The sequence below is a fragment of the Garra rufa genome, chromosome 18, assembly GCF_049309525.1.
Source record: "Garra rufa chromosome 18, GarRuf1.0, whole genome shotgun sequence".
Lineage (NCBI taxonomy): Eukaryota > Metazoa > Chordata > Actinopteri > Cypriniformes > Cyprinidae > Garra > Garra rufa.
Window position 1 is genome coordinate 23,831,033 of NC_133378.1, and position 20,661 is coordinate 23,851,693.

The following is a 20,661-nucleotide window of genomic DNA, read 5'->3' on the forward strand; positions in this document are numbered from 1 at the left end:
ACGATTAAATTAAATTTCCTAGCTAGTTTTTTACATAAATGCATTTTTTTTTGTTAAACCTTTAGTTATTATTTTTCATAAAGGCTTGAAATTGTATTTTCTTATATTATCTCTTCTTCCAGCCATGTCAAAGCTTTAAATCATATACGTTGTGTACGTACCACAAAACCAGTCACAAGTGTCAATTTTGCAAAATTGAGATTTTCAATTTTCAACATTTTCTGAAAGCTGAATAAATAAGATTTCCGTTGATTTATGGTTTGAAAATCTGGAATCTGAGGGTGCAAAAAAATCTAAATATTGAGAAAATCGCCTTTTCAGTCGTCAAAATGAAGTTCGTTGCAGTGCATATTACTAATTGGAAATTACTTTTCGATATATTTACTGTAGGAAATTTACAAAATATCTTCATAGAATCTTTACTTAATATCCAAATGATTTTTGCCATACATTTATTATTTTGACCCATACAGTGTATTGTTGGCTATACCTACAAATTTACTTAAGACTGGTTTTGTGGTCCAGGGTCACATATACATTCAAACCAACATTTATTCAGACACCTTCAACATTTCTCACATTATCACATTTTATTCACTATAGTTTAGAAAATGGCAATAAAATATGTAAAGAACTAAGATTTAAAACTGTGTCAGTAAATGAATCACAAATAAATTAGTCGAACCAAAATTCGCTCAGGCACCTTCAGAATTTCTCACATAATGACAGTTTCTTCTTTCCCAATTTGCTATACTTTAGAAAATGGTAATAAAAATATTACAAGAACTCAAAAGAGTTAAACTGTGTCAGAACAAATTCATATTGATAATGTTAGAAAACTTTGATAGAAAGATGTAACAAAACATGGTCAGGTCAAAGTGTCAAATAAAATTTGATACAATTTTTTAAATTAATTTTAATGGTAGTCCATTTTAAGAAGAATTTTTGGGTATAATATGTCAGTTTTATAATAGTGTCCTGCACGCACTAGTAAAAAAAATATCAAAAATTATGTCTGAATAATTACTGGTTTGTGTAAACAACAAAGAGGACAAAAGGTTTAGTGGTGGAATGTTAAAACTTTACTGTCTTCAGGTGTTTCAACACATTTTGAGAATCCATTCCTTTTTACAAATGGTAGATTCCGAAACAACCTTTTCATAGCAAGAGCCAAAACATCAGTGCATGTTGTATCATAAAAACCAAATCAAGTTGTCTTTTGTACAAATAAAACATGAAGTGTGCCCCAAATCACTTTAAATTATCAAACGGCAATCCAGAAAACAAAAAAAAGGTTTTGTTAGACAACCCAACCCCCGTTCAACAAATTCACAACCATTGCATTTGGCTGTAATGGCACATCCTCAAGTCCCCAAAACAAGCCCATACCAACATATTTCAGATCTCTATTTATCATGACTGCCACAGGTCTGAAGCCCTTTAGCTTTTTTACGTGTACTTGCACTCCTCTTCATTGCTACTCATTTTAATCAGACTTCTCTTTTTCTCTCATATGTAAAAAGACGACACTGAAAACAAAAAGTCCTGCCATCATAGAGAAGGCACTTGCATAATATGGAAAGGCTGAGGGGATGAAGCGCTCATATTGAGTATGCTGCAAGGGGCGGACAGAAACCTGCAGAAAAAAACGTAAGAATCAAGTAAATATCAAGAATTTGGAAATGTTGGAGCAAGAACAAGTTTTACAATGAATTCTGAACTTTACCTGGGTTGAGGAGTACAGGTGTGTGTAGCCAAGTCTGTTGTAGTCAACTTTGAACTGGAAAACTCCATATACATCTGGAAGCTTGAACTGTACACTGTATTTTCCACCTTAACAACAAGAAGTCACATGTTTTTAATGGTATACATCATTATTAACATATACTACCATTCTAAAATCAATGAGTCTGCATTTATTTGATCAAATATACAGAAAAACTTTTATTTTAATATTTTTTACATTTTTACATTTTACATTGTGAGTTGAGTTTTTGGCAGCTAATACTCTTTATTGTCTCATTCTCGTTCAGATTATTTTCCAGGATTATTTGATTATAGAAAGAACAGATTTTTCAAATTGAAATCTTTGGTAACAGTATAAATATCTTTGTCAATTTAATGCATACTTGCTGAATAAAAGTATTTGTGTCAAAAAAAAATATTTGTGACCCTAAACTTTTGAACAGCAGTGTGCATGCATTCAAGAACTTATGCTGATTATAATAATAACATACCATTTTTCTTGAGGTAGGTCCTAACAAATGGATCAATTCTGACAAATTCCAGCTGAATGTCATCTCCATCAAAAGGCACCCACTTTCCACCAGACAACATCTCGATCACAATGGTGTATTCCTGTAGGGACAATCCAAGCAGGAGTAGTAAGCCAAATTGCTGTGTTTCTTGGAGCATAGCATGCTTTTTTGAAAGTGAGTGTTAAAATAAAAAAATAAACAAAATAAATCACGACATACTACTGAATTTCCCTTCTTCTCAGTCACAAATCACATGTAAACTGTTAAATGAACTATAATGCCTATATAAATAATATATGCTATGCCTCACCACAAGGTCAGTGATGGTGTAGGCAGCAGGGGGAGTGCTCTCTCCAACTGGATGATGGGTAACAGCCCCAACCCTGAGAACACCAGCCTCCTTAAACACCCAGCGAGACAGGGCCTCAGCCAGCTCCTGGTTACCAGTCTGTTCATACCTAGGAAGAACATAAACATGATGCATCAAATAACCTCTAAACAAACAAAGAATGCATCTTTCATCATATCACTGTTAGTTTTGTTAATGACCCGACAGCATAGTTAATACCTGTTTATCAGGAAAATGACATGAAAAAGAAAAAGTTGTTTTTGATCTCACAGTAGATCAAACATAAAAGAATACATATGACTTCAGCCTTTTACCACAATTTATTTTTAACATCTGAATATACAGTAATGCAACATAACAGACCTCTTTGACCCAGGGACGGCCTTCTGCACAGGGGAGTTGAAAAAAGCATCACTGAAGAAGTGCAGTGACCCACTGAAAACCACACGTGCATTGTTTCTTGCCTGCAGACCAGCGATCAGGAGGGTGTTCTTTCCAACTGCATGAGGATACTGGAAAGCAAAAAGGAGATTTGAGGCTAATTAATTTAAAGGGATCATGTACTGAGAAAATTCCACTGATCTTTAGACATATTAGAGTTCATTGTACTATAAACTATCCTGTAAGTTTCAGAACTCAACTCTCTTGTTAGCCTAAAAAAAAGATTATATTGAAGCCAATCTGCCAAAACGACAGGTTGTGGCCCCTAAACAGTGCCTCTGAAGATTTGTGCATGTAGAGTAAATAACGAAAGAGGTGAATGCAGGTCTACGCAGAAAAAAAAACAATAAAGATGGCTCTGAGTATAAGACGACGCTGTGCAGTGACAAGTTTTGGAAAAACAGTCTTTGCATTGCCTTCCTTCTGATCCCAACATTATAAAAGAGTGGATGAACTTTATTTTCAAAGAAGTTCCAAACCGCATCAGTGAGAAATTTTATGAAATTTAGGAACTACACTCCCATTCCGGTGTAATAGTCAAGGAAGTTTGCTGCAGTATTATGGACGCAGCAGGTGCAGTAATATCACGCAGTGCCTGAAATTAGTTCCCAGCTAGGTAACTTCCAATGTGACCGGATTTTTTAAATCATGATCAAATGTGTCCATATTACGGCAGCCAACTTCCTTGACTGTTACACCGGAATGGGAGTGTAGTTCCTAATCTTATCGGCCTAGAAAATCGCAGGTTTACATTTTCCGCCAGTCTTAGTACACGATATAACTACTGAGGAGTCATGTTTTAAATAGGACAAATATTGAAACTCGTTGGTCATTTTTGACCGCGATGCTATATTGGTTTTATAGGATTCAATGATCTATGCAAAGCTATGCTAAAAGTGATATCGCCAGAACAGGAGAACGGCTGAATGGATTTCAAAAAGGTAAAACTCAACTTGTTAACTCGGGGGGAGTTGGAGAATGAGCCTATTTCCAAAAAAAAGTGGAGTGTTCCTTTAAATATTTACCTGTGTGATGGGGCGATCAGGGAAGTAGGAGTAAGAGGTGGAAGATCCTGTCAGAATGTCCAGCACCAGAGAGTTATCTGGATCAGCTACCATGCTGAAAAAAGAAATACAGCTCATTACTTAAACAGTTAGATTTTCAGAATAAGCACAGATCAGGGTACTAAGAGACCACTTACCCAACACCTTTGAACAGGACTGGTTTATCAGTGGGCTTGCCAACTATAGTTGGGGCTTTCAGTAGATTGTCTGGATCTGCAACAATCAGGGTGTGCTGGGAAAAACAAAACAAAAAAACAAAACAAAGACAACTTAAATGCATGTGACTAAGCTTTAAACAATTATTTGAAATTATGGTGAAAAATGTACAAAAGAATGTTTAAACACATGAGTTGTAGAATGTAAAACACACAATATGGATTTAACATAAAATGGAAACTCATTTTAAATCAGGAGGTTCATCTATTGTTATTTGCTATTCTTTCTATAATCTCATTTACATTAAAGGATAACTAGATCGACACTTCTTGACTGGCAAGACGGCTGCGAGCGGAAACCCAAACAGTGAAAGTGAGTTGTTCAAAACCTTTCTTTTTAGTAAACTCTGTGTACACAAACAATGTTCTCAATGCTGGAGTTCATGTGTAGAGACCCAGGCGATACTCAGAGCAAAGTTTCATGGTGTGTCGAGCCTTCTTAGAGTTGGAAAAAAATCGATTTTGATGCACTCAAAGTTATGCCCTTAGTACTCCCATTCACCGGCCATTGACCGCAAAACGAAATCACAGTCAATCTCAAAAACGGCTCGTTTGTCGTAATTATGCTTTTAGATATAAGTTTGTCTCATTTACAGTAAAAAAAAAAAACAGCCCAGGTTGCATTTTGGCAATAGTTATCCTTTAAAGGGATATTTCAGCCAAAAATTTATTTCTTTTCACAAATAAAGGTATTTTGAGGAATGCTGATAACAGCAAACAGTTGCTTGTAGCCACTGTCAATAACCAGGTTTCCATCCAAAGTTGTGAATTAAACTTATGCGCAAAATTGGAATAAAAAAAGTGTGTGACTAAGACAATAAATGCGGCCTTTGCTTTCGGAGGGGAATACCTGCTGTTTGGGAACGCAATCATGTAAGACAGTTATTCGCATGAACCTTTTTTCGCACAAGCTGAAAACCACCTCAAGTGAGCATAAAAACCTTTCTGTGAATTAACAGATTTTTATTCACATTTTGGCATTTCCATCACTCATTTATGATACAATACTTCAAAATGTGTATAAAAACAGGGTGATTTAAACACATCTAATGGCTATCAGCAACTGTTTGGTTTCCAACACTCTTTAAATTATATTTTTTTATGTTGTTTTGAATAGAAGAAAGAAATTCATACAGGTTTGGAACAACAAGATGGTGAATATACCATGACAAAAAAAATATTTTTTGGGTGAACTATCCCTTTAAGGATAACTGGAAACATTTTACAGGCAGAGCAAATTATTGTATTTTGAGATTTCAAAGACATCTGTCTTCTAAAAGCATCTTACTGAACTATTATTTCATAGACATTTTTCAAAGTATTTTTGAGCTCATCATTGTTAATACAAACAGATGACATTAGTCTACAATGATTTACTCTGCTTAAATCCTGCCTTTTTTTTACAATCAAATCTGTCTCTATCCAACCAACAACCGACAGATTAAACTAAATCCTCCATCCACTACTTACCTCACCAGGATCAGAAACGTCAAAGTTATGGTGGTCAATGACAGCAGTTTTCTCCTCATCAAATTCAATCCCACATTCACTGCCTAGCTCTCTCAGAGGATCACCTGTCAAGAATCAAAGGCATAGTGTTTACTAAAAGAAACTAAAAAGATTACTAATGTCAAAAGGCCAATATGTAGGCACTTATGTAAAACCAATACAACACTCACCAATATCTGAGCTGGCAGCAACAAGAACATTTCCTCCACCATCAATGAAGGCTGTAATAGTCTCTACGTTGATGTTGCCCCCAAAATCTGTTTAATTAAAAACATGTAAATGTGAATATTTAAACATAAAAATGAAAGCATGAAATGAAACCTATGTTCACAATAACAAGACTCACCTTCCACTGATGGAGAGAAAATGATGAGATGGTCATAGAGGAACTGGCCATACTTGATCAAAGAGAGACTGGGATCATCAGCAGTCTTGAAGGTAAGGTCAAACCCACGATCTGAGATGAAATATAGAAGAATGTAATTGAGGGTTACATTCAGGTATGCTGGTGCAATTACTCTGCAATTATCAGTTTCAGAAATGCATATTCTATTCATATAGCATATAAGCAAACACACTAAACATGCTTTCAGGTGCTAATGTAATATTTGACATGTTTTTAAGAAAAAAAATATCTTAACGTATAGCTCACCTGCTAAACTGCGGAAGAAGATTGAATGAGTGTCTCTGATGTTGGGATTGTCCAGCAGTACGAGAGTCTTCCCGTCTCCGAAAACTGCCTGCAACATTAACGCCACGGATAAAACAAACAAAGCGCTTTTGCTGAACCCGCCAGACAACGAGGGAACCATTGTAGCACGTCGTCTTTTGCAGGTTAATGTTGCAGTAGCGGCGGTGTCCCTCATTGACAAGCAACCCATCGCCATTTTCCTCCTTTGGACAACGTCAGCGCTAACGCGGATGTGAACTCCGACCCGGAGCAGCAGCCAATCGCGTGCTGCCTCATGGACTCATGAATATTATAATGAGACAGCACTCATTGTGCATGAAAAAAATAGGTTCCAAACAAATAATTAATTTAATTTTAATGTATGTACTATGCTAGTGAATCAACTGTTTACATAAATACATTTGAAGAAAATATTCAAACCCATTTTTAATCCACTGTTTTAAAGGGAACCCCAGGTATTAAGACTTCTATGGTTTAATATAACTTAAATTATGTATTTTACTCAAATATGTAGTAGAAACCCCCTAAAAAAATTACGTTATTTAAAAAAATCGTTTTGCATATTTTGGAGTGGGATATATTTCAATGACATTTGCACTCAGTGAGCTGGCACTGCCTGTTGCCTTTTTTTTTTTTACTGCAAATCTGTGCTGTACATGTTTACATCCTTACAGGATGGCATCTAGCATTTCTTGTCTCTTCCAATAAGCTCTTTCAGTAGCTGTGGTCTACTAAGAGCGTTAAAGATCGGGTGAGAACAAAGATGTGCGTCTTTAGTTTTATTCAGACATCTTCCTATTCTTTTCTCTTCTTCTTATAACTAGGAAAGCAGTGAAGACTTACACTTCTCGTGTTGCCCGTTGATTGAAAATTGCAACCAAAAGCCACACAATGTGGCATAGTATCAGTTTTTTTTTTTTTTTTTCTTAATTGTGTATTCAAAGTTGTGTTGTGGTAAATATAGCAACATGTAGCGCCAGGAGCGAGAGCAACCATTTGACGTCATTGAAATAATGGCGCAGTGCAAAATGTTTATAAAACGATATGGATTTTTTAAATAACATAAAACTTTATGGGTTTTCTGCTACATATTTCAGTAAGAGACATGATTTATTATGGCGTGGTTCAAAATATTTATAAAACGATGTGGATTTTTAAAATAACGTGATCTTATATGTGTTTTCTACTGCTAAATTCAGTAAGACATACCATTCACTTCATATTGAACCATACAATACCCAGGGTTCCCTTTTACGACCAGCAGGGGTCAGTGCAACACAACTTTGCTTTTCACAGAGCAAGCTTCTGTGTATGGGAAGCGAAGTCCAATAAAAACTGAATGTGTAGTTGATTATAATATGATAAAGAATCTAAATAAGATTGTCAAAAACCATACTTGTTTTATGCTCATTTTCTTTTCCTTGTTGTTATTTCTAAAGCTGTGACACATGAAACAATTGAAACTTGTTTTGAAGCAGATGTGTGGTCATAAATTAGCTAGCGACTTGAAACACCACATGAAAATGCGGTTGGCAATTACTGCCACTGGAACCCCATTACTAAACACAACAAGACTTTCAAACTACAAAGCACCCGTTCCTCTGATACATGCTGTCCATGTCAAATTGCGTTCAACAAAAAGCTTTGTAATATGGCTCGTGCTGTTTCGAGACTGATTGGATTTTTAAAGCTGTCATCAAAGTCTCAGTGCATTGAAAAGTTCATATTAAATTAGAATTAACAACCAGTAGCATTGCTTTCCTGGCAGTAATACAGACGTTTATTCCAGTGACCAAAAATAACACAAAATGCAACCAACCAAAATCCTTTATTAACAAAATTAAATTGCAAATTTAGGTGATTTTGAGGGTTATGCATTGAATTTGGCTTGACACAAAACTATGACACAAAATCTAATAGTCTGTTTAATAAACTCAACAGAATTGCACCAAAATGACCTGGAAAGCTTCCAGTATTAGTTTAAATTACAGTATCTGACTATAAAGCTGTGATATTCAAAAACAGAAACTTTCTTGCATCTAAAATAAGTAATGAGTCCTTTTGATAGTCCTATTTGATAGTCCAAAATATTAGTTAGAAATTATGCATTTTAAACATGAGCCACTTGCAATATTTATGTCAAATTTAAAGCAGTGTTTATTGTGAGTTTTTTTCAGTTTCTACATGTAACAAAAATTATAAGCATACAGTTAAAATCAGCAGTTTTATGTTTTTTTTGTTTATGCCAAGCAGTGTTAAGCTCAACTGGAAAATGGTTAACAGACAAAATAATCACTAATAAATGAATCAATAAATAAATGTTCAGTACTGTCTGTAGCTGATTTGTTGAAAACTTAAACTTATAGGACAGTCAAATGTTTAATCGTCTGTAAAAACAGAATTCATGATCTGGCAGAGGACATACACAGAGAGACAGTATTAAAAGCAAACAGCAGACAAATTAGGTTGGTTTTGTCCATTATTAATTAATTTTTTTTTCTTGTCATCTTTTTTTTTATGTAACTCTTTACAATGTAGTTTTAATATGCTGTACATATTGTGCTATGGTTTGAGATATGACATCTATCTAGTACTTTCAAAATATGAGTGTATAGCATGTTAATTAGTAATAAACATCACTCTGGTGAGAAATATTTCACTTTGTGACAGTCTAAACTCCATGTGGATCTCTTCATCCTTTTGTTTGATTTATTTCAGAAACCCTTCACTGTCCTTAGCTTTCAGACTCTTCTTTTACAGACCCTTCGTCAGTCTCTGTCTGTATACTGGTCTCTACTTCTCCTCCCTCAGTCTGAGGTTCTGGCTGGGCTAGAGCACCTTCTCCTTCCTCAGTGTCCTCCTCTCGTGTCCGGAACAAGAGCTCCCCTCCCTGGATGACCTGTTCGGTGGTTTGCCATGTGCCATCTCCTGTATACTGCTGATAAAAGTCAGAATCTGCCTGAAACATGACCAGGGCCTGGGCAGTGTGAATGCGCACATGCTGGGCAAGGGAGCTGGCGTCCAGGAACTTCTCACCGCAAGAGTCACATGCATACAAGATCTGGGTGTTGGGATCTGAAGGATCAGAGCAGGACAATATTTCAGCTTCAATATGATACAGTATGATTTTGAGTCTTGTATCATTCACTTTTTATAAATTGATTAGAATTTAATTAAGGCTTAATAAAAATCATTTTCAGCTTTATGGGTACAATATATAAAGTAAAAATCTTATTTATATTAAGTATAATTTATATAATTAATTTATTAATTCATTTTTATACACGCTACTGGTCAGATGGAGCAGTTTTTTTGAAAGAAAGAAATTAATATTTGTATTCATCAAGAATGCTTTAAATGGATCAAAACTGACAGTTAAGCCACTTATAATGCAACAAAATATTTCAAAAGAACAGGTTTTATTTATATAATGAATTTATTAAGTAGTTTAAAAACACACTACTGGTCAGATTAATACTTTAAGAAATTAATACTTTTATTCAGCAAAGATGCATTAAATGGATCAAAAATTAATTAAAACATAATTTAAAATATAATACGCTACAAAATATTTTAAAAGAACAGCTATATTTTTTTAATTAATTTAGAGACACTACTGTTGACATGGAGCTTTTTTTAAAGAAAGAAATTAATACTTTTATTCAGCAAGGATGGTTTAAATGGATCAGAAGCGACAGTAAAATCCCTTCTAATGATACAAAATATTTTTATTTATATAAAAGGTTTTATTTATATAATTACTTTAATAATTAATTTAGATACACACTACTGGTCAGATGGAGCAAAAAACATTTTAAAGAAAGAAATTTATATTTATATTCAGCAAGGATGCTTTAAATTGATCAAAAATGGACAGTTAAGCCAATTATAATGCTACAATTTTTTATTTTATTTTTTTTAATCTGTTTTAATTTTTTTTAAATAATTTATTAATTAATTTAGATACACACTACTGGTCACAGGGAACTTTTTTGTTTTTAAAGAAAAAAATTAACACTTTTATTCAGCAAGGATTTATTTTAAATGGATTTATTTAAATGGATCAAAATGGACAGTTACGCCATTCATTATTATTATGCTACAAAATATTTCAAAAGAACAGGTTTTATTTATATAATTAATTTATTAATTTAGATACACAATACTGTTCAGATGGAGCAGGGTTTTTTTTAAATAAAGAAATAAATGAATACTTTTATTTACCAAGGATGCTTTAAATGGATCAGTAGTGACAGTAAAATCACTTATAATGCTACAAAATATTTCAAAAGAACAGCTTTTATTTATATATACTGGAACAGTTTATATATACTGGAACAGTTTATAATCAAAAATGGACCAAAATTTAATTTAAGCAACTTATAATGCTACAAAATATTTAAAAAGAAGAGCTTTTATTTATAATGCTACAAAATATTTAAAAAGAAGAGCTTTTATTTATTATTATTATATGATCATAACTTACACTAAATAAATAAATTATAATATAGTATATAAACTATATATTACTCACCTGCTTCTTGTACTTTCTCCACTGCTTTGGTGATCTCTGCTTTCAGTGCTTCGGTTTCATCTGCAGATACAGAGGTTGCCACTGGCACCACTACAGGGGTCAAAGACAACAAATAATATCAGGACCACCATGACAATCACTTTTAGATTTAGCATATTCCCTCAGTATTGTTGTACAACCTTTCTACAAGGTGTAATTACACATCAGTTTTATCACACTCATATATAATGTCATATTCTCTCACCTGTGAGCTGTGCTACAGCACTAGCAGCCAGAGCCTCTGTAGCCAAAGTCACAATGTCATCTGTAGTGACCGTGACAATGTTGACCTCATTACTGAGCTCTGAGTCTGGTGTGGAGTCTGACAGCAGCTTGTCTTCCTCGTCCTCCTCAGCCACCACCAGTCTCTTCATGCCTGCCTTCCCCTGGTGCACGGTCTTCACATGGGAACGCAGGTTGTCCACACGGTTGAATCCTCGGCCACACTTATCGCACAGGAAAGGCTTCTCCCCTATAAACAAGAAGTCATTAAAAGCACATAATAGAGAAATACATAAGAAAAAGCTCAAAATGTCACATCTTACCTGTGTGAATGATGATATGTTTTGAGAGATCTCCCACATTGACAAACGCTTTGTTACAGGTGTGGCACTTGTGCGGTCGGATATTGTCATGATGACGGATGTGATTGGCCAGCTGGCTGGACTGGACAAACCTTCGAGGTGTGATAGTTTAAATAAACTTTTATTACAGTCAAGCCTGAAATGATTCATACCCCTGGCAAATTCTGACTTAAAGTTAATTTTATTCAAGTTTTTTTTTAATTAGAAATGACACAGACGTCTCCCAGAAGATAAGACGATGTACAAAAAGCATCATTGGGGAAAAAATTATTACTCATCTTTTATTTACATTTGAACAAAAAGTGGCATGTCCAAAATTATTCATACCCTTCTCAATAATCAATAGAAAAGCCTTTATTGGCTATTACAGCAATCAAACACTTCCTATAATTGCTGACCAGCTTTTTGCATGTCTCCACTGGTATTTTTGCTCATTCGTCTTTAGCGATGAGCTCCAACTCTTTCAGGTTGGAGGGTCTCCTTGCCATCACCCTGATCTTTAGCTCTCTCCACAGATTCTCAATTGGATTTAAGTCAGGACTCTGGCTGGGCCACTGCAAAACGTTAATGTTTTTGTCTGCTAACCATTTCTTCACCACTTTTGCTGTGTTTTGGGTCGTTGTCATGCTGAAATGTCCACTGGTGCCCAAGGCCAAGTTTCTCTGCAGACTGCCTGATGTTGTTGTTGAGAATTTTGATGTATTGCTCCTTTTTCATGGTGCTGTTTACTGTGATTAGGTTTCCTGGTCCACCGGCTGAAAAACTACCCCAAAACATTAGGTTCCCACCACCATGTTTGACAGTGGGGATGGTGTTCTTAGGGTTGAAGGCTTGTTTGATGACAATGATGTGGCCAAACAATTCTATTTTTGTTTCATGTGACCATAAAACTGAAGACCAGAAGTCTTCTTCTTTGTCCAGATGAGGATTTGCAAAGCCAAGCAGGCTTTTGTGTGCCTTATCTGGAGAAGTGGTGTCCTCTTGGTCTGTGTTCGTGGAACCCAGTGGTGTGCAGTGTCCGTTGGACTGTCTGCCTTGAGATGTTGCCACAAGCAGAGCCCAGATTCATCAGGATAGCCTTGGTGGTGATCCTTGGATTATTTTTTACCTCTCTCACTGTCCTCCTGGCCAGCACAGGTGTCACTTTTGGCTTCTGAAACTTCAAACAATTTAGATATGGTCTTATAGCCCTTTCCTGACTGTGAGCAGCCACGATGCTCAGCCGCAGGTCCTCAGTGAGCTCCTTTGTCTTAGCCATGACTGTTCACAAACCAACAGCAGAGAGCTTCTGTTTTTCACCTGTTGAGTTGATTAAAACAGCTGTTCCCAATGAATCAGGGTAATTAGGAAGCTTTAGAACAGCTTGGACTATTTGGAATGGTATAGAACTTTGGATTTTCCCATAGACTATGACAGTTTGGACATGCTACTTTGTTTAAATGTAAATAAAAGCTGAGAAATATTTTTTTCCACAATGATGCCTCTTGTACATCATCTTATTATCTTTTGGGAGAAGCCTGTGTCATTTCCGGTCAAAAAAAACTTGCTGGTTGAATAAAAGTAACTTTAAGTCAGAATTTGCCAGGGGGTAAGAATAATTTCAGACTTGACTGTATATATGGTATCATAATAAATCTAAAATCTAAAATCATTCATGCAGTTTCTCAATTACCGTTTTCCACAGCGGTCACACACATACGGTTTCTCCCCAGTGTGTTGGCGAACATGAGCTATGAGTGAACTGGCCTGAGTGAAGCCTTTTCCACAAATCAGACACAGACAGGGCTTTTCTCCTAAAACAGTAAGACAGACACAGTCAAAAAAAAAAAAAACAAACAAAAAAAAACGTTAAAGATCACAATGGCTAAGGTCATGAGATGAGAAACAGCTCAGACCTGTGTGAATGCGCACGTGTCTCTGCAAGGCCCCGGGGTCAGCAAATGCCCTCTTGCAGTGCATACAGACGAAAGGCTTCTCACCACTGTGCACACGCAGGTGTCTCTTCAGGTTGCCTGTGAACAGACCATAGAGGCACTATTAAAATTCCTTCACGCACATGCATGTACTGCCACACCTGCTCAATGTGGAAATCTCACCTGAGGTGGTGAACTGTTTCCCACACTCCTTACACTTAAGTGGCCCATCTGTAATGTGGATCTTGAGATGTGCTTTCAGGTTTCCCAACTAGAAAAAAAAGTCTTTTGAGTTGTTTGTATTTGTAATGGCCAGTAAAAAGTTTTGTGTTATACTTTTGTAGCTATGACTTCAATGTAATGTCAATAATATGGTATAATCTATTCATTTTGTCTGCATATTATATTTGGAAATACAGATATAAAGCGGAAGAGAGTGTGACTTTTTTTCAAATTTATAAATTTTTATTATTTTAAATATAATTTGTATTTAATTTATATTTTGAAAGTATTTATTGTAATATATAAATATATAAGTTTGGGATCAGTAAGATTTTATTATGTTTTTTAAAGCATTCTCTTATGCTCATCAAGGCTATAATTTATTCCTTTGATGCAGCCATTACTCCCATCTTTAATGTCACATGGTCCTTCAGAAATCATTCTAATTTATTACTTTTATTATCAACAGTTGTGCTGCTTAATATTTTTTTAAGATTCTTTGATGAATAAAAAGTTAAAAAGAACAGAATTTATTCAAAATATAAATCTTTTCTAACAACACAAGTCTTTACTATGACTTTTTATCAATTTAACACATCTTTGCTTTATAAAAGTATTAATTTCTTTCAAAAAAAAGAAAGAATAAAACTTGACCACAAACTTTTAAATAAATATTTTTAAATAAATGCTTTTTTTTTTTTTTTTTTTTACTTTTTATTTATTAAATCACATGATCCTTCAGAAATAATTTTAATATGCTGATTTGGTGCTCAAGAAACATTTCTTATTATCAATGTTTAAAACAGTTTTGTGCTTATTATGTGATACTATACATTTCAGGATTGTATTAATGAATAGAAAGTTAAAAGAACAGCATGTGTTTGAAATAAAATGCCTTCGCTGTCACTTTTGATCAATTTAGTGTGCCCTTGCATTTCTTTCAAAACAAAAAAATGACTGACCCCAGACATTTTAATAATATTACATATATGCATAATTTAACATCGAAAAAGCATTAAAACTCTTTTGACATCATTATACTAGTGAAATGTTTTTATAATTACATTTATAAAGATTTAACACAGTTTAAAATGATCCCCCACCTGATTGAATTTCTTGTCACAGTGTTGACATTTGTGACCTTTGTCTGTGTCGTGCGTCTCCAGATGTCTCATCTTGGCGGTGGGGTCAGAAAAGGCCCGTTCGCAGTAGTCACAGTGGTAGGGTTTTTCTCCACTGTGCACCAATTGATGCCGCTTTAGGTTTCCAGAAGTGGTGAAGAGCTTCCCACAGTCCTCACAGCTGTATCGCGCCTCATCTGTGTGTCGCTTCCTGTGCAGGTTTAGCAGACTGATTTGCCTGTAACTCTTTCCACAGGTGGAACAGCAGTATGGCTTTAGAGGACTAGAGAAACAGAAAAAATGTAGGAATAAGTGTGAGGTAAACTGCATATCATATATTTTTGGTGGTAATATTGTTTTCATATTTCAGCTTACAGTTGACAAGTCATATGAAGCAGTAGAGAAAGAGCATTAGACTGTATAATGCTCACCTGTGTGTTTTTTCATGTGCTTTGCAGGCAGCTGGATCTGAGAAGGCTTTATTACAGTCTCTGCAACTAAATGGCTTCTCACCAGTGTGGATGCGCATGTGACGTTTAAAGTTGCCTGTGTGTGTAAACTTCTTCCCACAATCCTGCAAGAATAATTTTTAACATTATAAAATTAATATTAAAAGGATAGTTCACCCAAAAATGAAAATTCTGTCATTAAACACATTCATGAGAGTGCCACAATGCGTATCGAATAAATTCCTGAATAAAGTCACAAAAAGTGTCACATGGACTATTTTAATGATGTCCTTACAACCTTTCTTGACCTTGAATATGTCAGTTGCATTGCTGTTTTTGAACGGTCAGAAAGCTCTTGTATTTCATCAAAAATATCTTCATTTGTGTTCTGAAGATTAAGGTCTTACGGGTTTGGAACAACATGAGGGTGAGTAATTAATGACAGAATTTTTATTTTTGTGTGACTTTGGGACAGAGACGATAAAGATTACAAAACTGGAAAATCTCTCACCTCACATTTGTGTATGACGGAGCCATACGCTCTGGACTCACTGCGCTCGGCCGCAAGTGCGGACTTCTTCTCATCCGAACCTGTTGTTTCTCCATCATCTGTCTCCATCTGCTCGTCCTCTTCGTCCAGTTCCTCCTCCTCTGCATCTTCTTCATCCTCTATATCCTCCTCTTCTACCATGTTCTCCACGCTCTCAGCTTTTGACATACTGTCCTCGGCATCATCAACTTCTAGCAAAAATGTTAACAGCTATGAAAACCTAAACATAAAAATGTGACATAAATGTACACCATTGTTACATAAAGCAGAAATTACCTTCTGTGGACATGTGAACAGTTGCATATTTCGACTTGCTTCTCCTTGTGCTAACATACGACCGTTTTGCTGCCGCCCTCTGAGAGACTTCTGCAGGAACAGTAAAGTGTCACACAAGTTTTAAAAGATGGTTAACATCAAAGGGATAGTTCACCCAAACTTAGTTGATTAAATACTCACCCTCATGTCGTTTCAGACATGTAAGACCTTCGTTCATCTTCAGGACACAAATTATAATATTTTTGATGAAATCCGAGAGCTTTCTGACCCTGCATAGACAGCAACGCAGTTGACATGGTCAAGGCCCAGAAAAGTAGTAAGAACATCGATATTAAAATAGTTCATGTGATATCAGTGGTTCAACCGTAATTTTATGAAGCTGACACGAAAGCGAATAAATTGTTAAATAAAGTTATTATTTTTGTTATTTTTGCTTCATTAAAGGTTGTATCAGCGATTTCTAGCCTGAAACATAAAGTGTAAAATTCAGCTGATCTTTCATCACGATCCGCTCGCTGCCTGCCCCATAAATTGTCTGTGAAAAAACGTGTCTCTCTGGTCAGCCTAGTGTCCGAGATATGCCAAAAAAAACAATCGGCACTACCAACCATTCCATAGCAAAAACAAACATTGTTCCAACCAATCAGCGTCAGGGGTTTGGTGTTGTGGACTTTCGCTCCGCCTCCCTCACATCCCTGCACCAGTAGGAAAGTCCACAACACCAAACCCCTGACGCTGATTGGTTGGAACACGGTTTGTTTATCTGTGGAATAGTTGATAGCGCCGATTGTTTTTTTGGCATATCTCGGACCCTAGGCTGACCAGAGAGACGCGTTTTTTTCACAGACAATTTATGGGGCAGGCAGCGAGCGGATCGTGAATAAAGGTCAGCTGAATTTGACACTTTATGTTTTAGGCTAGAAATCGCTGATACAACCTTTAAATTTCAGGCTGAAACACTAATGTCACATTTCAACGTTGTCCTTATGCAGGGTCAGAAAGTTCTCGGATTTCATCAAAAATATCTTAAATTGTGTTCCAAAGATGAATGAAGGTCTTACGAGTTTGGAACAACATTAAAGTGAGTAATTAATGACAGAATTTTTAATTAAAAAAAACATTAAGAGTAGATAATGCACACTAACTAGGAGTGTAGTCAGCATCAGAAGGGTCATCTTCGTATTGTGGAATCTCTTTTGTGGCTCTTTCTTCCTCTGTTTCAGTTTTGTGATTCACAACACCAGCTTTTTTTTGTCTCGCTTTGGACGGTCCACTAATTTTGCTGACAGCTTTCAAAGTCTTTGTGCTTTGCTTCTCAGTTGTGTCACTTGCAGCCTCCTGTGTTTCTGTTGTCTCTGACTGTATTGGAGCTTCCTTCACTTCAGAAACTGCATTCTGAGTCACTGAATGACTCTCCTGCTCCTCCAGGGAACTCGAATCCTCTGGTTTTCTCACAGATCTCGGCTGTTCCTCCACTGGCTCGGTCACTACTACTTTACATAAAAAAACAAATGAGAAAGGATGGTGTGAGAGACTTAGAACTTCAGTACCGTCTTGAACTAACGGCTTATGAAAATGCAAACTCAACACTGACCAGGCTTAGATGATGCAGGGACAGTCAAAGACTGAAAAGCTGAACAAGCATTTACAATTTCCTGCATTTGAAGGAAAGTAGCTACAGCAAGAACATCCTCAATGTTCTGAGGGTTTAAAGTCAGCTTTGCAGTGTACATGAACTCAAGGACCTGCTCAAGACCTGAAAAAAGATTGAAGGCAGAACTCATCAAATAGAAATGTTGAAAATGTAATTACATAGAACTAACTACAAAAAAAATCAGATTAAAGGGATAGTTTTCCAAAAAATTCATTTCAAAACATAAAATAAGATATTTTAAGAAATGTCTCAGTGTTTTGGTTCTCAGCGTTCTTTAAAATATTTTCTGTTTGTTTTTGGAATGACATGAGGGTTAGTAAATAGTGACAGAATTTACATTTTAGGTTGGATTATACCTTTAAATCATAGTTCTCAGTACGAATGCAAGCTTACCTGCAGCATTGCTGATGTCAAGATGAACAACATCTTTCTGGTCCAAAAAGAGTGTGCGGAAGTAAGCACTACATGCTGCCAACACAGCCTTGTGGGCCTTGAAGTCTACTCCATCCACCACAAAAGTGCAGTCACAAAGAAGACCCAACTGACGTTGTTCATTTAGCTGCCCAAGGACTTTCCCACTGTGCCAAGGAAAGTCCATAACTGATGGAGTGGACTATAGTGCTTTAGGCAACAGTATCCTGGAGAAAGAAAAAAAATGTCACTATAGTTGCTTTTCAATTTGTGGTTCACAAACAAAATATCCCAGTTTGCAAGGATGTAAACAAATTAGGGTGAACAAGGGCACTTTGCCTGCTTAACATTGTCCCGTTAGTAAATGTTCAAGAATAACCATAACTGGCTGACTACTTATCAGTGTTTTTTCAGTACCATTGAGATACTAATATTATTTTAAATGAAACTTATTATTTGGCATTTTTAATTTTAGCTCAAACAGAGTGTTTTCACAATGCGTCATCAATCGGCCATATCGGTGGCGCTGAACGTAAACAATGCCACTAAAGCAAACGAGACTTGCATATTTCGCTGATTATTGCTGCTGAAAATGATCAATTATTGTCATGTTTTAGACTGTAGTAATTGGTCGGACCAGGAAAAACATTTGGAGTAACTTTTGGCTATATACTGCCAAAAGACAGATCCAGGTAAAGAGTGCAAAAACTGTCTGAGGAACAAAAGACGTTTGTGTTTGGCCAAACTGAACCAGGATTTCCAGGACAAGAATCTTGACAACATTCGTGTTTGCTCTTTCCGGTCAGGTAGATGAAATATTAGGCTAATATCTTAATTCATACTGCTCGTATATATCTTTACCAGCTATTAACTTTAGCTTGTCAAAATATTGCGCCCTTTGCTGCTTACTAAGTCCATCTCTATACGATTTAGCAGCTTCCACACGTTTTTTCCGTGGTTTAGACAGCATAAATTAGGCAAAAAACCTATTCAGTTGTACATAAACCATGCAATCCATGCAGTTGTTTACATCTGAGTATCGCCAGTTTGGCCGTGTATCCAAATAACTGACCAAATCGTGACATCAGTGCAAACCCTCTATTAGTGTAATTTAATTCTGTTTTTGCAGTTTTTATTTTTTATTAACTGTCTCCTCCTCAGTATCTATGATTACAGCTATGATTTAACTTCTTTGCACTTTACCAAACAAGTAATTTAACAATTTTAAGTACTAAAACTGTACTATTCTTGTCTTTTGATGCACATCTAATAAAACTGTACTGCAGAGTTGTCTATATAATAGACATATCTATCCCTTCTAATAGATTATCCCTTCTTACAGAATACAATATTGCTTTGTATTTGAATTATATGTACTTATTTCAACAGAATTACCCAATATCTAATCTACAGTACAAAAATACGCATCCATTGAGCATTATTCTCATTATGACTGACATTAATCGTCCAATAGACTTCATTATTTACTTCAAATAAACAAACATCATTATGTAACAGCCCGTGTGCGTTTCTGTGCGACATTGAAACGTTTATCTCGAGTTCGTTCTGGACATTTTGTCCTGCAGTCCAATTTAATCTATCGTTATCAGCCCGAGACGTCTCGAGCACAATGATGTCTGATTGTCTGGCTTTAGCGAGTACATTTGTCAAGTGATTTGACGAGCAACTGCGCAATTCCCCAACAAGAACGTGTGTGACGATGTTGCGGATTGATTATGAGTCCTCTTTCTCTTTCTCAGCTCCGGGATTAATTCAGTTTGCCTGGCCTTGCTGGATCAAGATGGCGCTGACAGAGGCGCGCTGTAATCCTGCCTCTTCTTTGCTTATTTTTAGCTGCGCGTTCGCTTAGAGACTTATCTCAAGAGTAGTTATTAAAACAATCGGACGATTAGGTCACGTTTGCGTTCTTTACCTCATATAACGGACGAGTTTCTAGCTTTCCCCGACTTCAGCTGATCCGCTCAATCGAGTGTTTCGGTGATCGATCTCGGTGCTCAGCCTCGATGCGCCGCCATCTTCTGCTCTCTGATCGATTGATAGTGGCCGAGCGAATGGCTGGAAGTTAACTCAACTGCGCATGCGCGGATTTTTCCTGTAATTGTTTGACCACATGACGGCGTGCTTTAGCTATTATTAAATACACTGATCAAATCAGAAGACCAGAGTGAGGAAATGTCTATAAAATGAAACGCAGTTAGGTTAAGAATTAGGTCATTAATGCATTTGAAACACCACGACGAGTTACATTAAAATAAGTATTCAAATGATAAATGCAAATCTAAGAGGTTCATTTTTAGTGCACATTTGTCATTAACTAACCATCAGTGAACAATTACCATGTAGCTTTGGGCAAAAATGGC

The 20,661-nt window shown here is 36.0% G+C and overlaps 2 protein-coding genes across 5 annotated transcripts; both read right to left on the bottom strand.

The window, feature by feature from the left end:
- Window positions 1–1,059: 1,059 nt before the first annotated feature.
- ddost (dolichyl-diphosphooligosaccharide--protein glycosyltransferase subunit (non-catalytic)) lies at window positions 1,060–6,742 on the bottom strand. Its single transcript, XM_073823304.1, has 11 exons — window positions 6,489–6,742; window positions 6,183–6,293; window positions 6,007–6,093; window positions 5,798–5,901; window positions 4,250–4,344; window positions 4,074–4,167; window positions 2,971–3,119; window positions 2,569–2,716; window positions 2,238–2,358; window positions 1,727–1,833; window positions 1,060–1,636 (listed from the first exon to the last, which is right to left on the bottom strand). The coding sequence occupies exons 1-11, from the start codon at window positions 6,721–6,723 to the stop codon at window positions 1,487–1,489; spliced, it is 1,401 nt and encodes a 466-aa protein (XP_073679405.1). The 5' UTR covers window positions 6,724–6,742; the 3' UTR covers window positions 1,060–1,486.
- A 1,648-nt stretch (window positions 6,743–8,390) lies between these two features.
- On the bottom strand, window positions 8,391–20,328 carry zbtb17 (zinc finger and BTB domain containing 17). 4 transcript variants are annotated; one of them, XM_073822929.1, is made up of 15 exons: window positions 20,214–20,328; window positions 18,263–18,507; window positions 17,810–17,971; window positions 17,361–17,705; window positions 16,216–16,305; window positions 15,901–16,127; window positions 15,372–15,514; window positions 14,923–15,223; window positions 13,781–13,868; window positions 13,580–13,696; window positions 13,357–13,477; window positions 11,646–11,776; window positions 11,306–11,572; window positions 11,062–11,151; window positions 8,391–9,602 (listed from the first exon to the last, which is right to left on the bottom strand). In XM_073822929.1, exons 2-15 carry the CDS (start codon window positions 18,465–18,467, stop codon window positions 9,262–9,264), a joined length of 2,628 nt encoding a protein of 875 aa, XP_073679030.1. In that variant the 5' UTR covers window positions 18,468–18,507; window positions 20,214–20,328; the 3' UTR covers window positions 8,391–9,261. The 4 variants fall into 4 exon arrangements, with proteins under 4 accessions (XP_073679030.1, XP_073679028.1, XP_073679029.1 ...); XM_073822927.1 differs by having other exon boundaries at window positions 15,901–16,130; XM_073822928.1 differs by having other exon boundaries at window positions 17,361–17,708.
- Between the last annotated feature and the right edge of the window lie 333 nt (window positions 20,329–20,661).

Excerpts from the sequence above, each read along its gene's own strand:
- ddost (XM_073823304.1), bottom strand. The coding sequence starts at position 6,723 with ATGGCGATGGGTTGCTTGTCAATGAGGGACACCGCCGCTACTGCAACA. Across the intron at positions 3,120-4,073 it reads CTGATCGCCCCATCACACAG|TATCCTCATGCAGTTGGAAA; the intron begins GTAAATATTTAA and ends TTTGCTTTCCAG. Across the intron at positions 1,834-2,237 it reads GACCTACCTCAAGAAAAATG|GTGGAAAATACAGTGTACAG; the intron begins GTATGTTATTAT and ends CTTGTTGTTAAG.
- zbtb17 (XM_073822926.1), bottom strand. The coding sequence starts at position 18,467 with ATGGACTTTCCTTGGCACAGTGGGAAAGTCCTTGGGCAGCTAAATGAA. Across the intron at positions 16,306-17,360 it reads TGATGCTGACTACACTCCTA|AAGTCTCTCAGAGGGCGGCA; the intron begins GTTAGTGTGCAT and ends CTGTTCCTGCAG. Across the intron at positions 15,224-15,371 it reads GCACATGAAAAAACACACAG|TCCTCTAAAGCCATACTGCT; the intron begins GTGAGCATTATA and ends CTGTTTCTCTAG.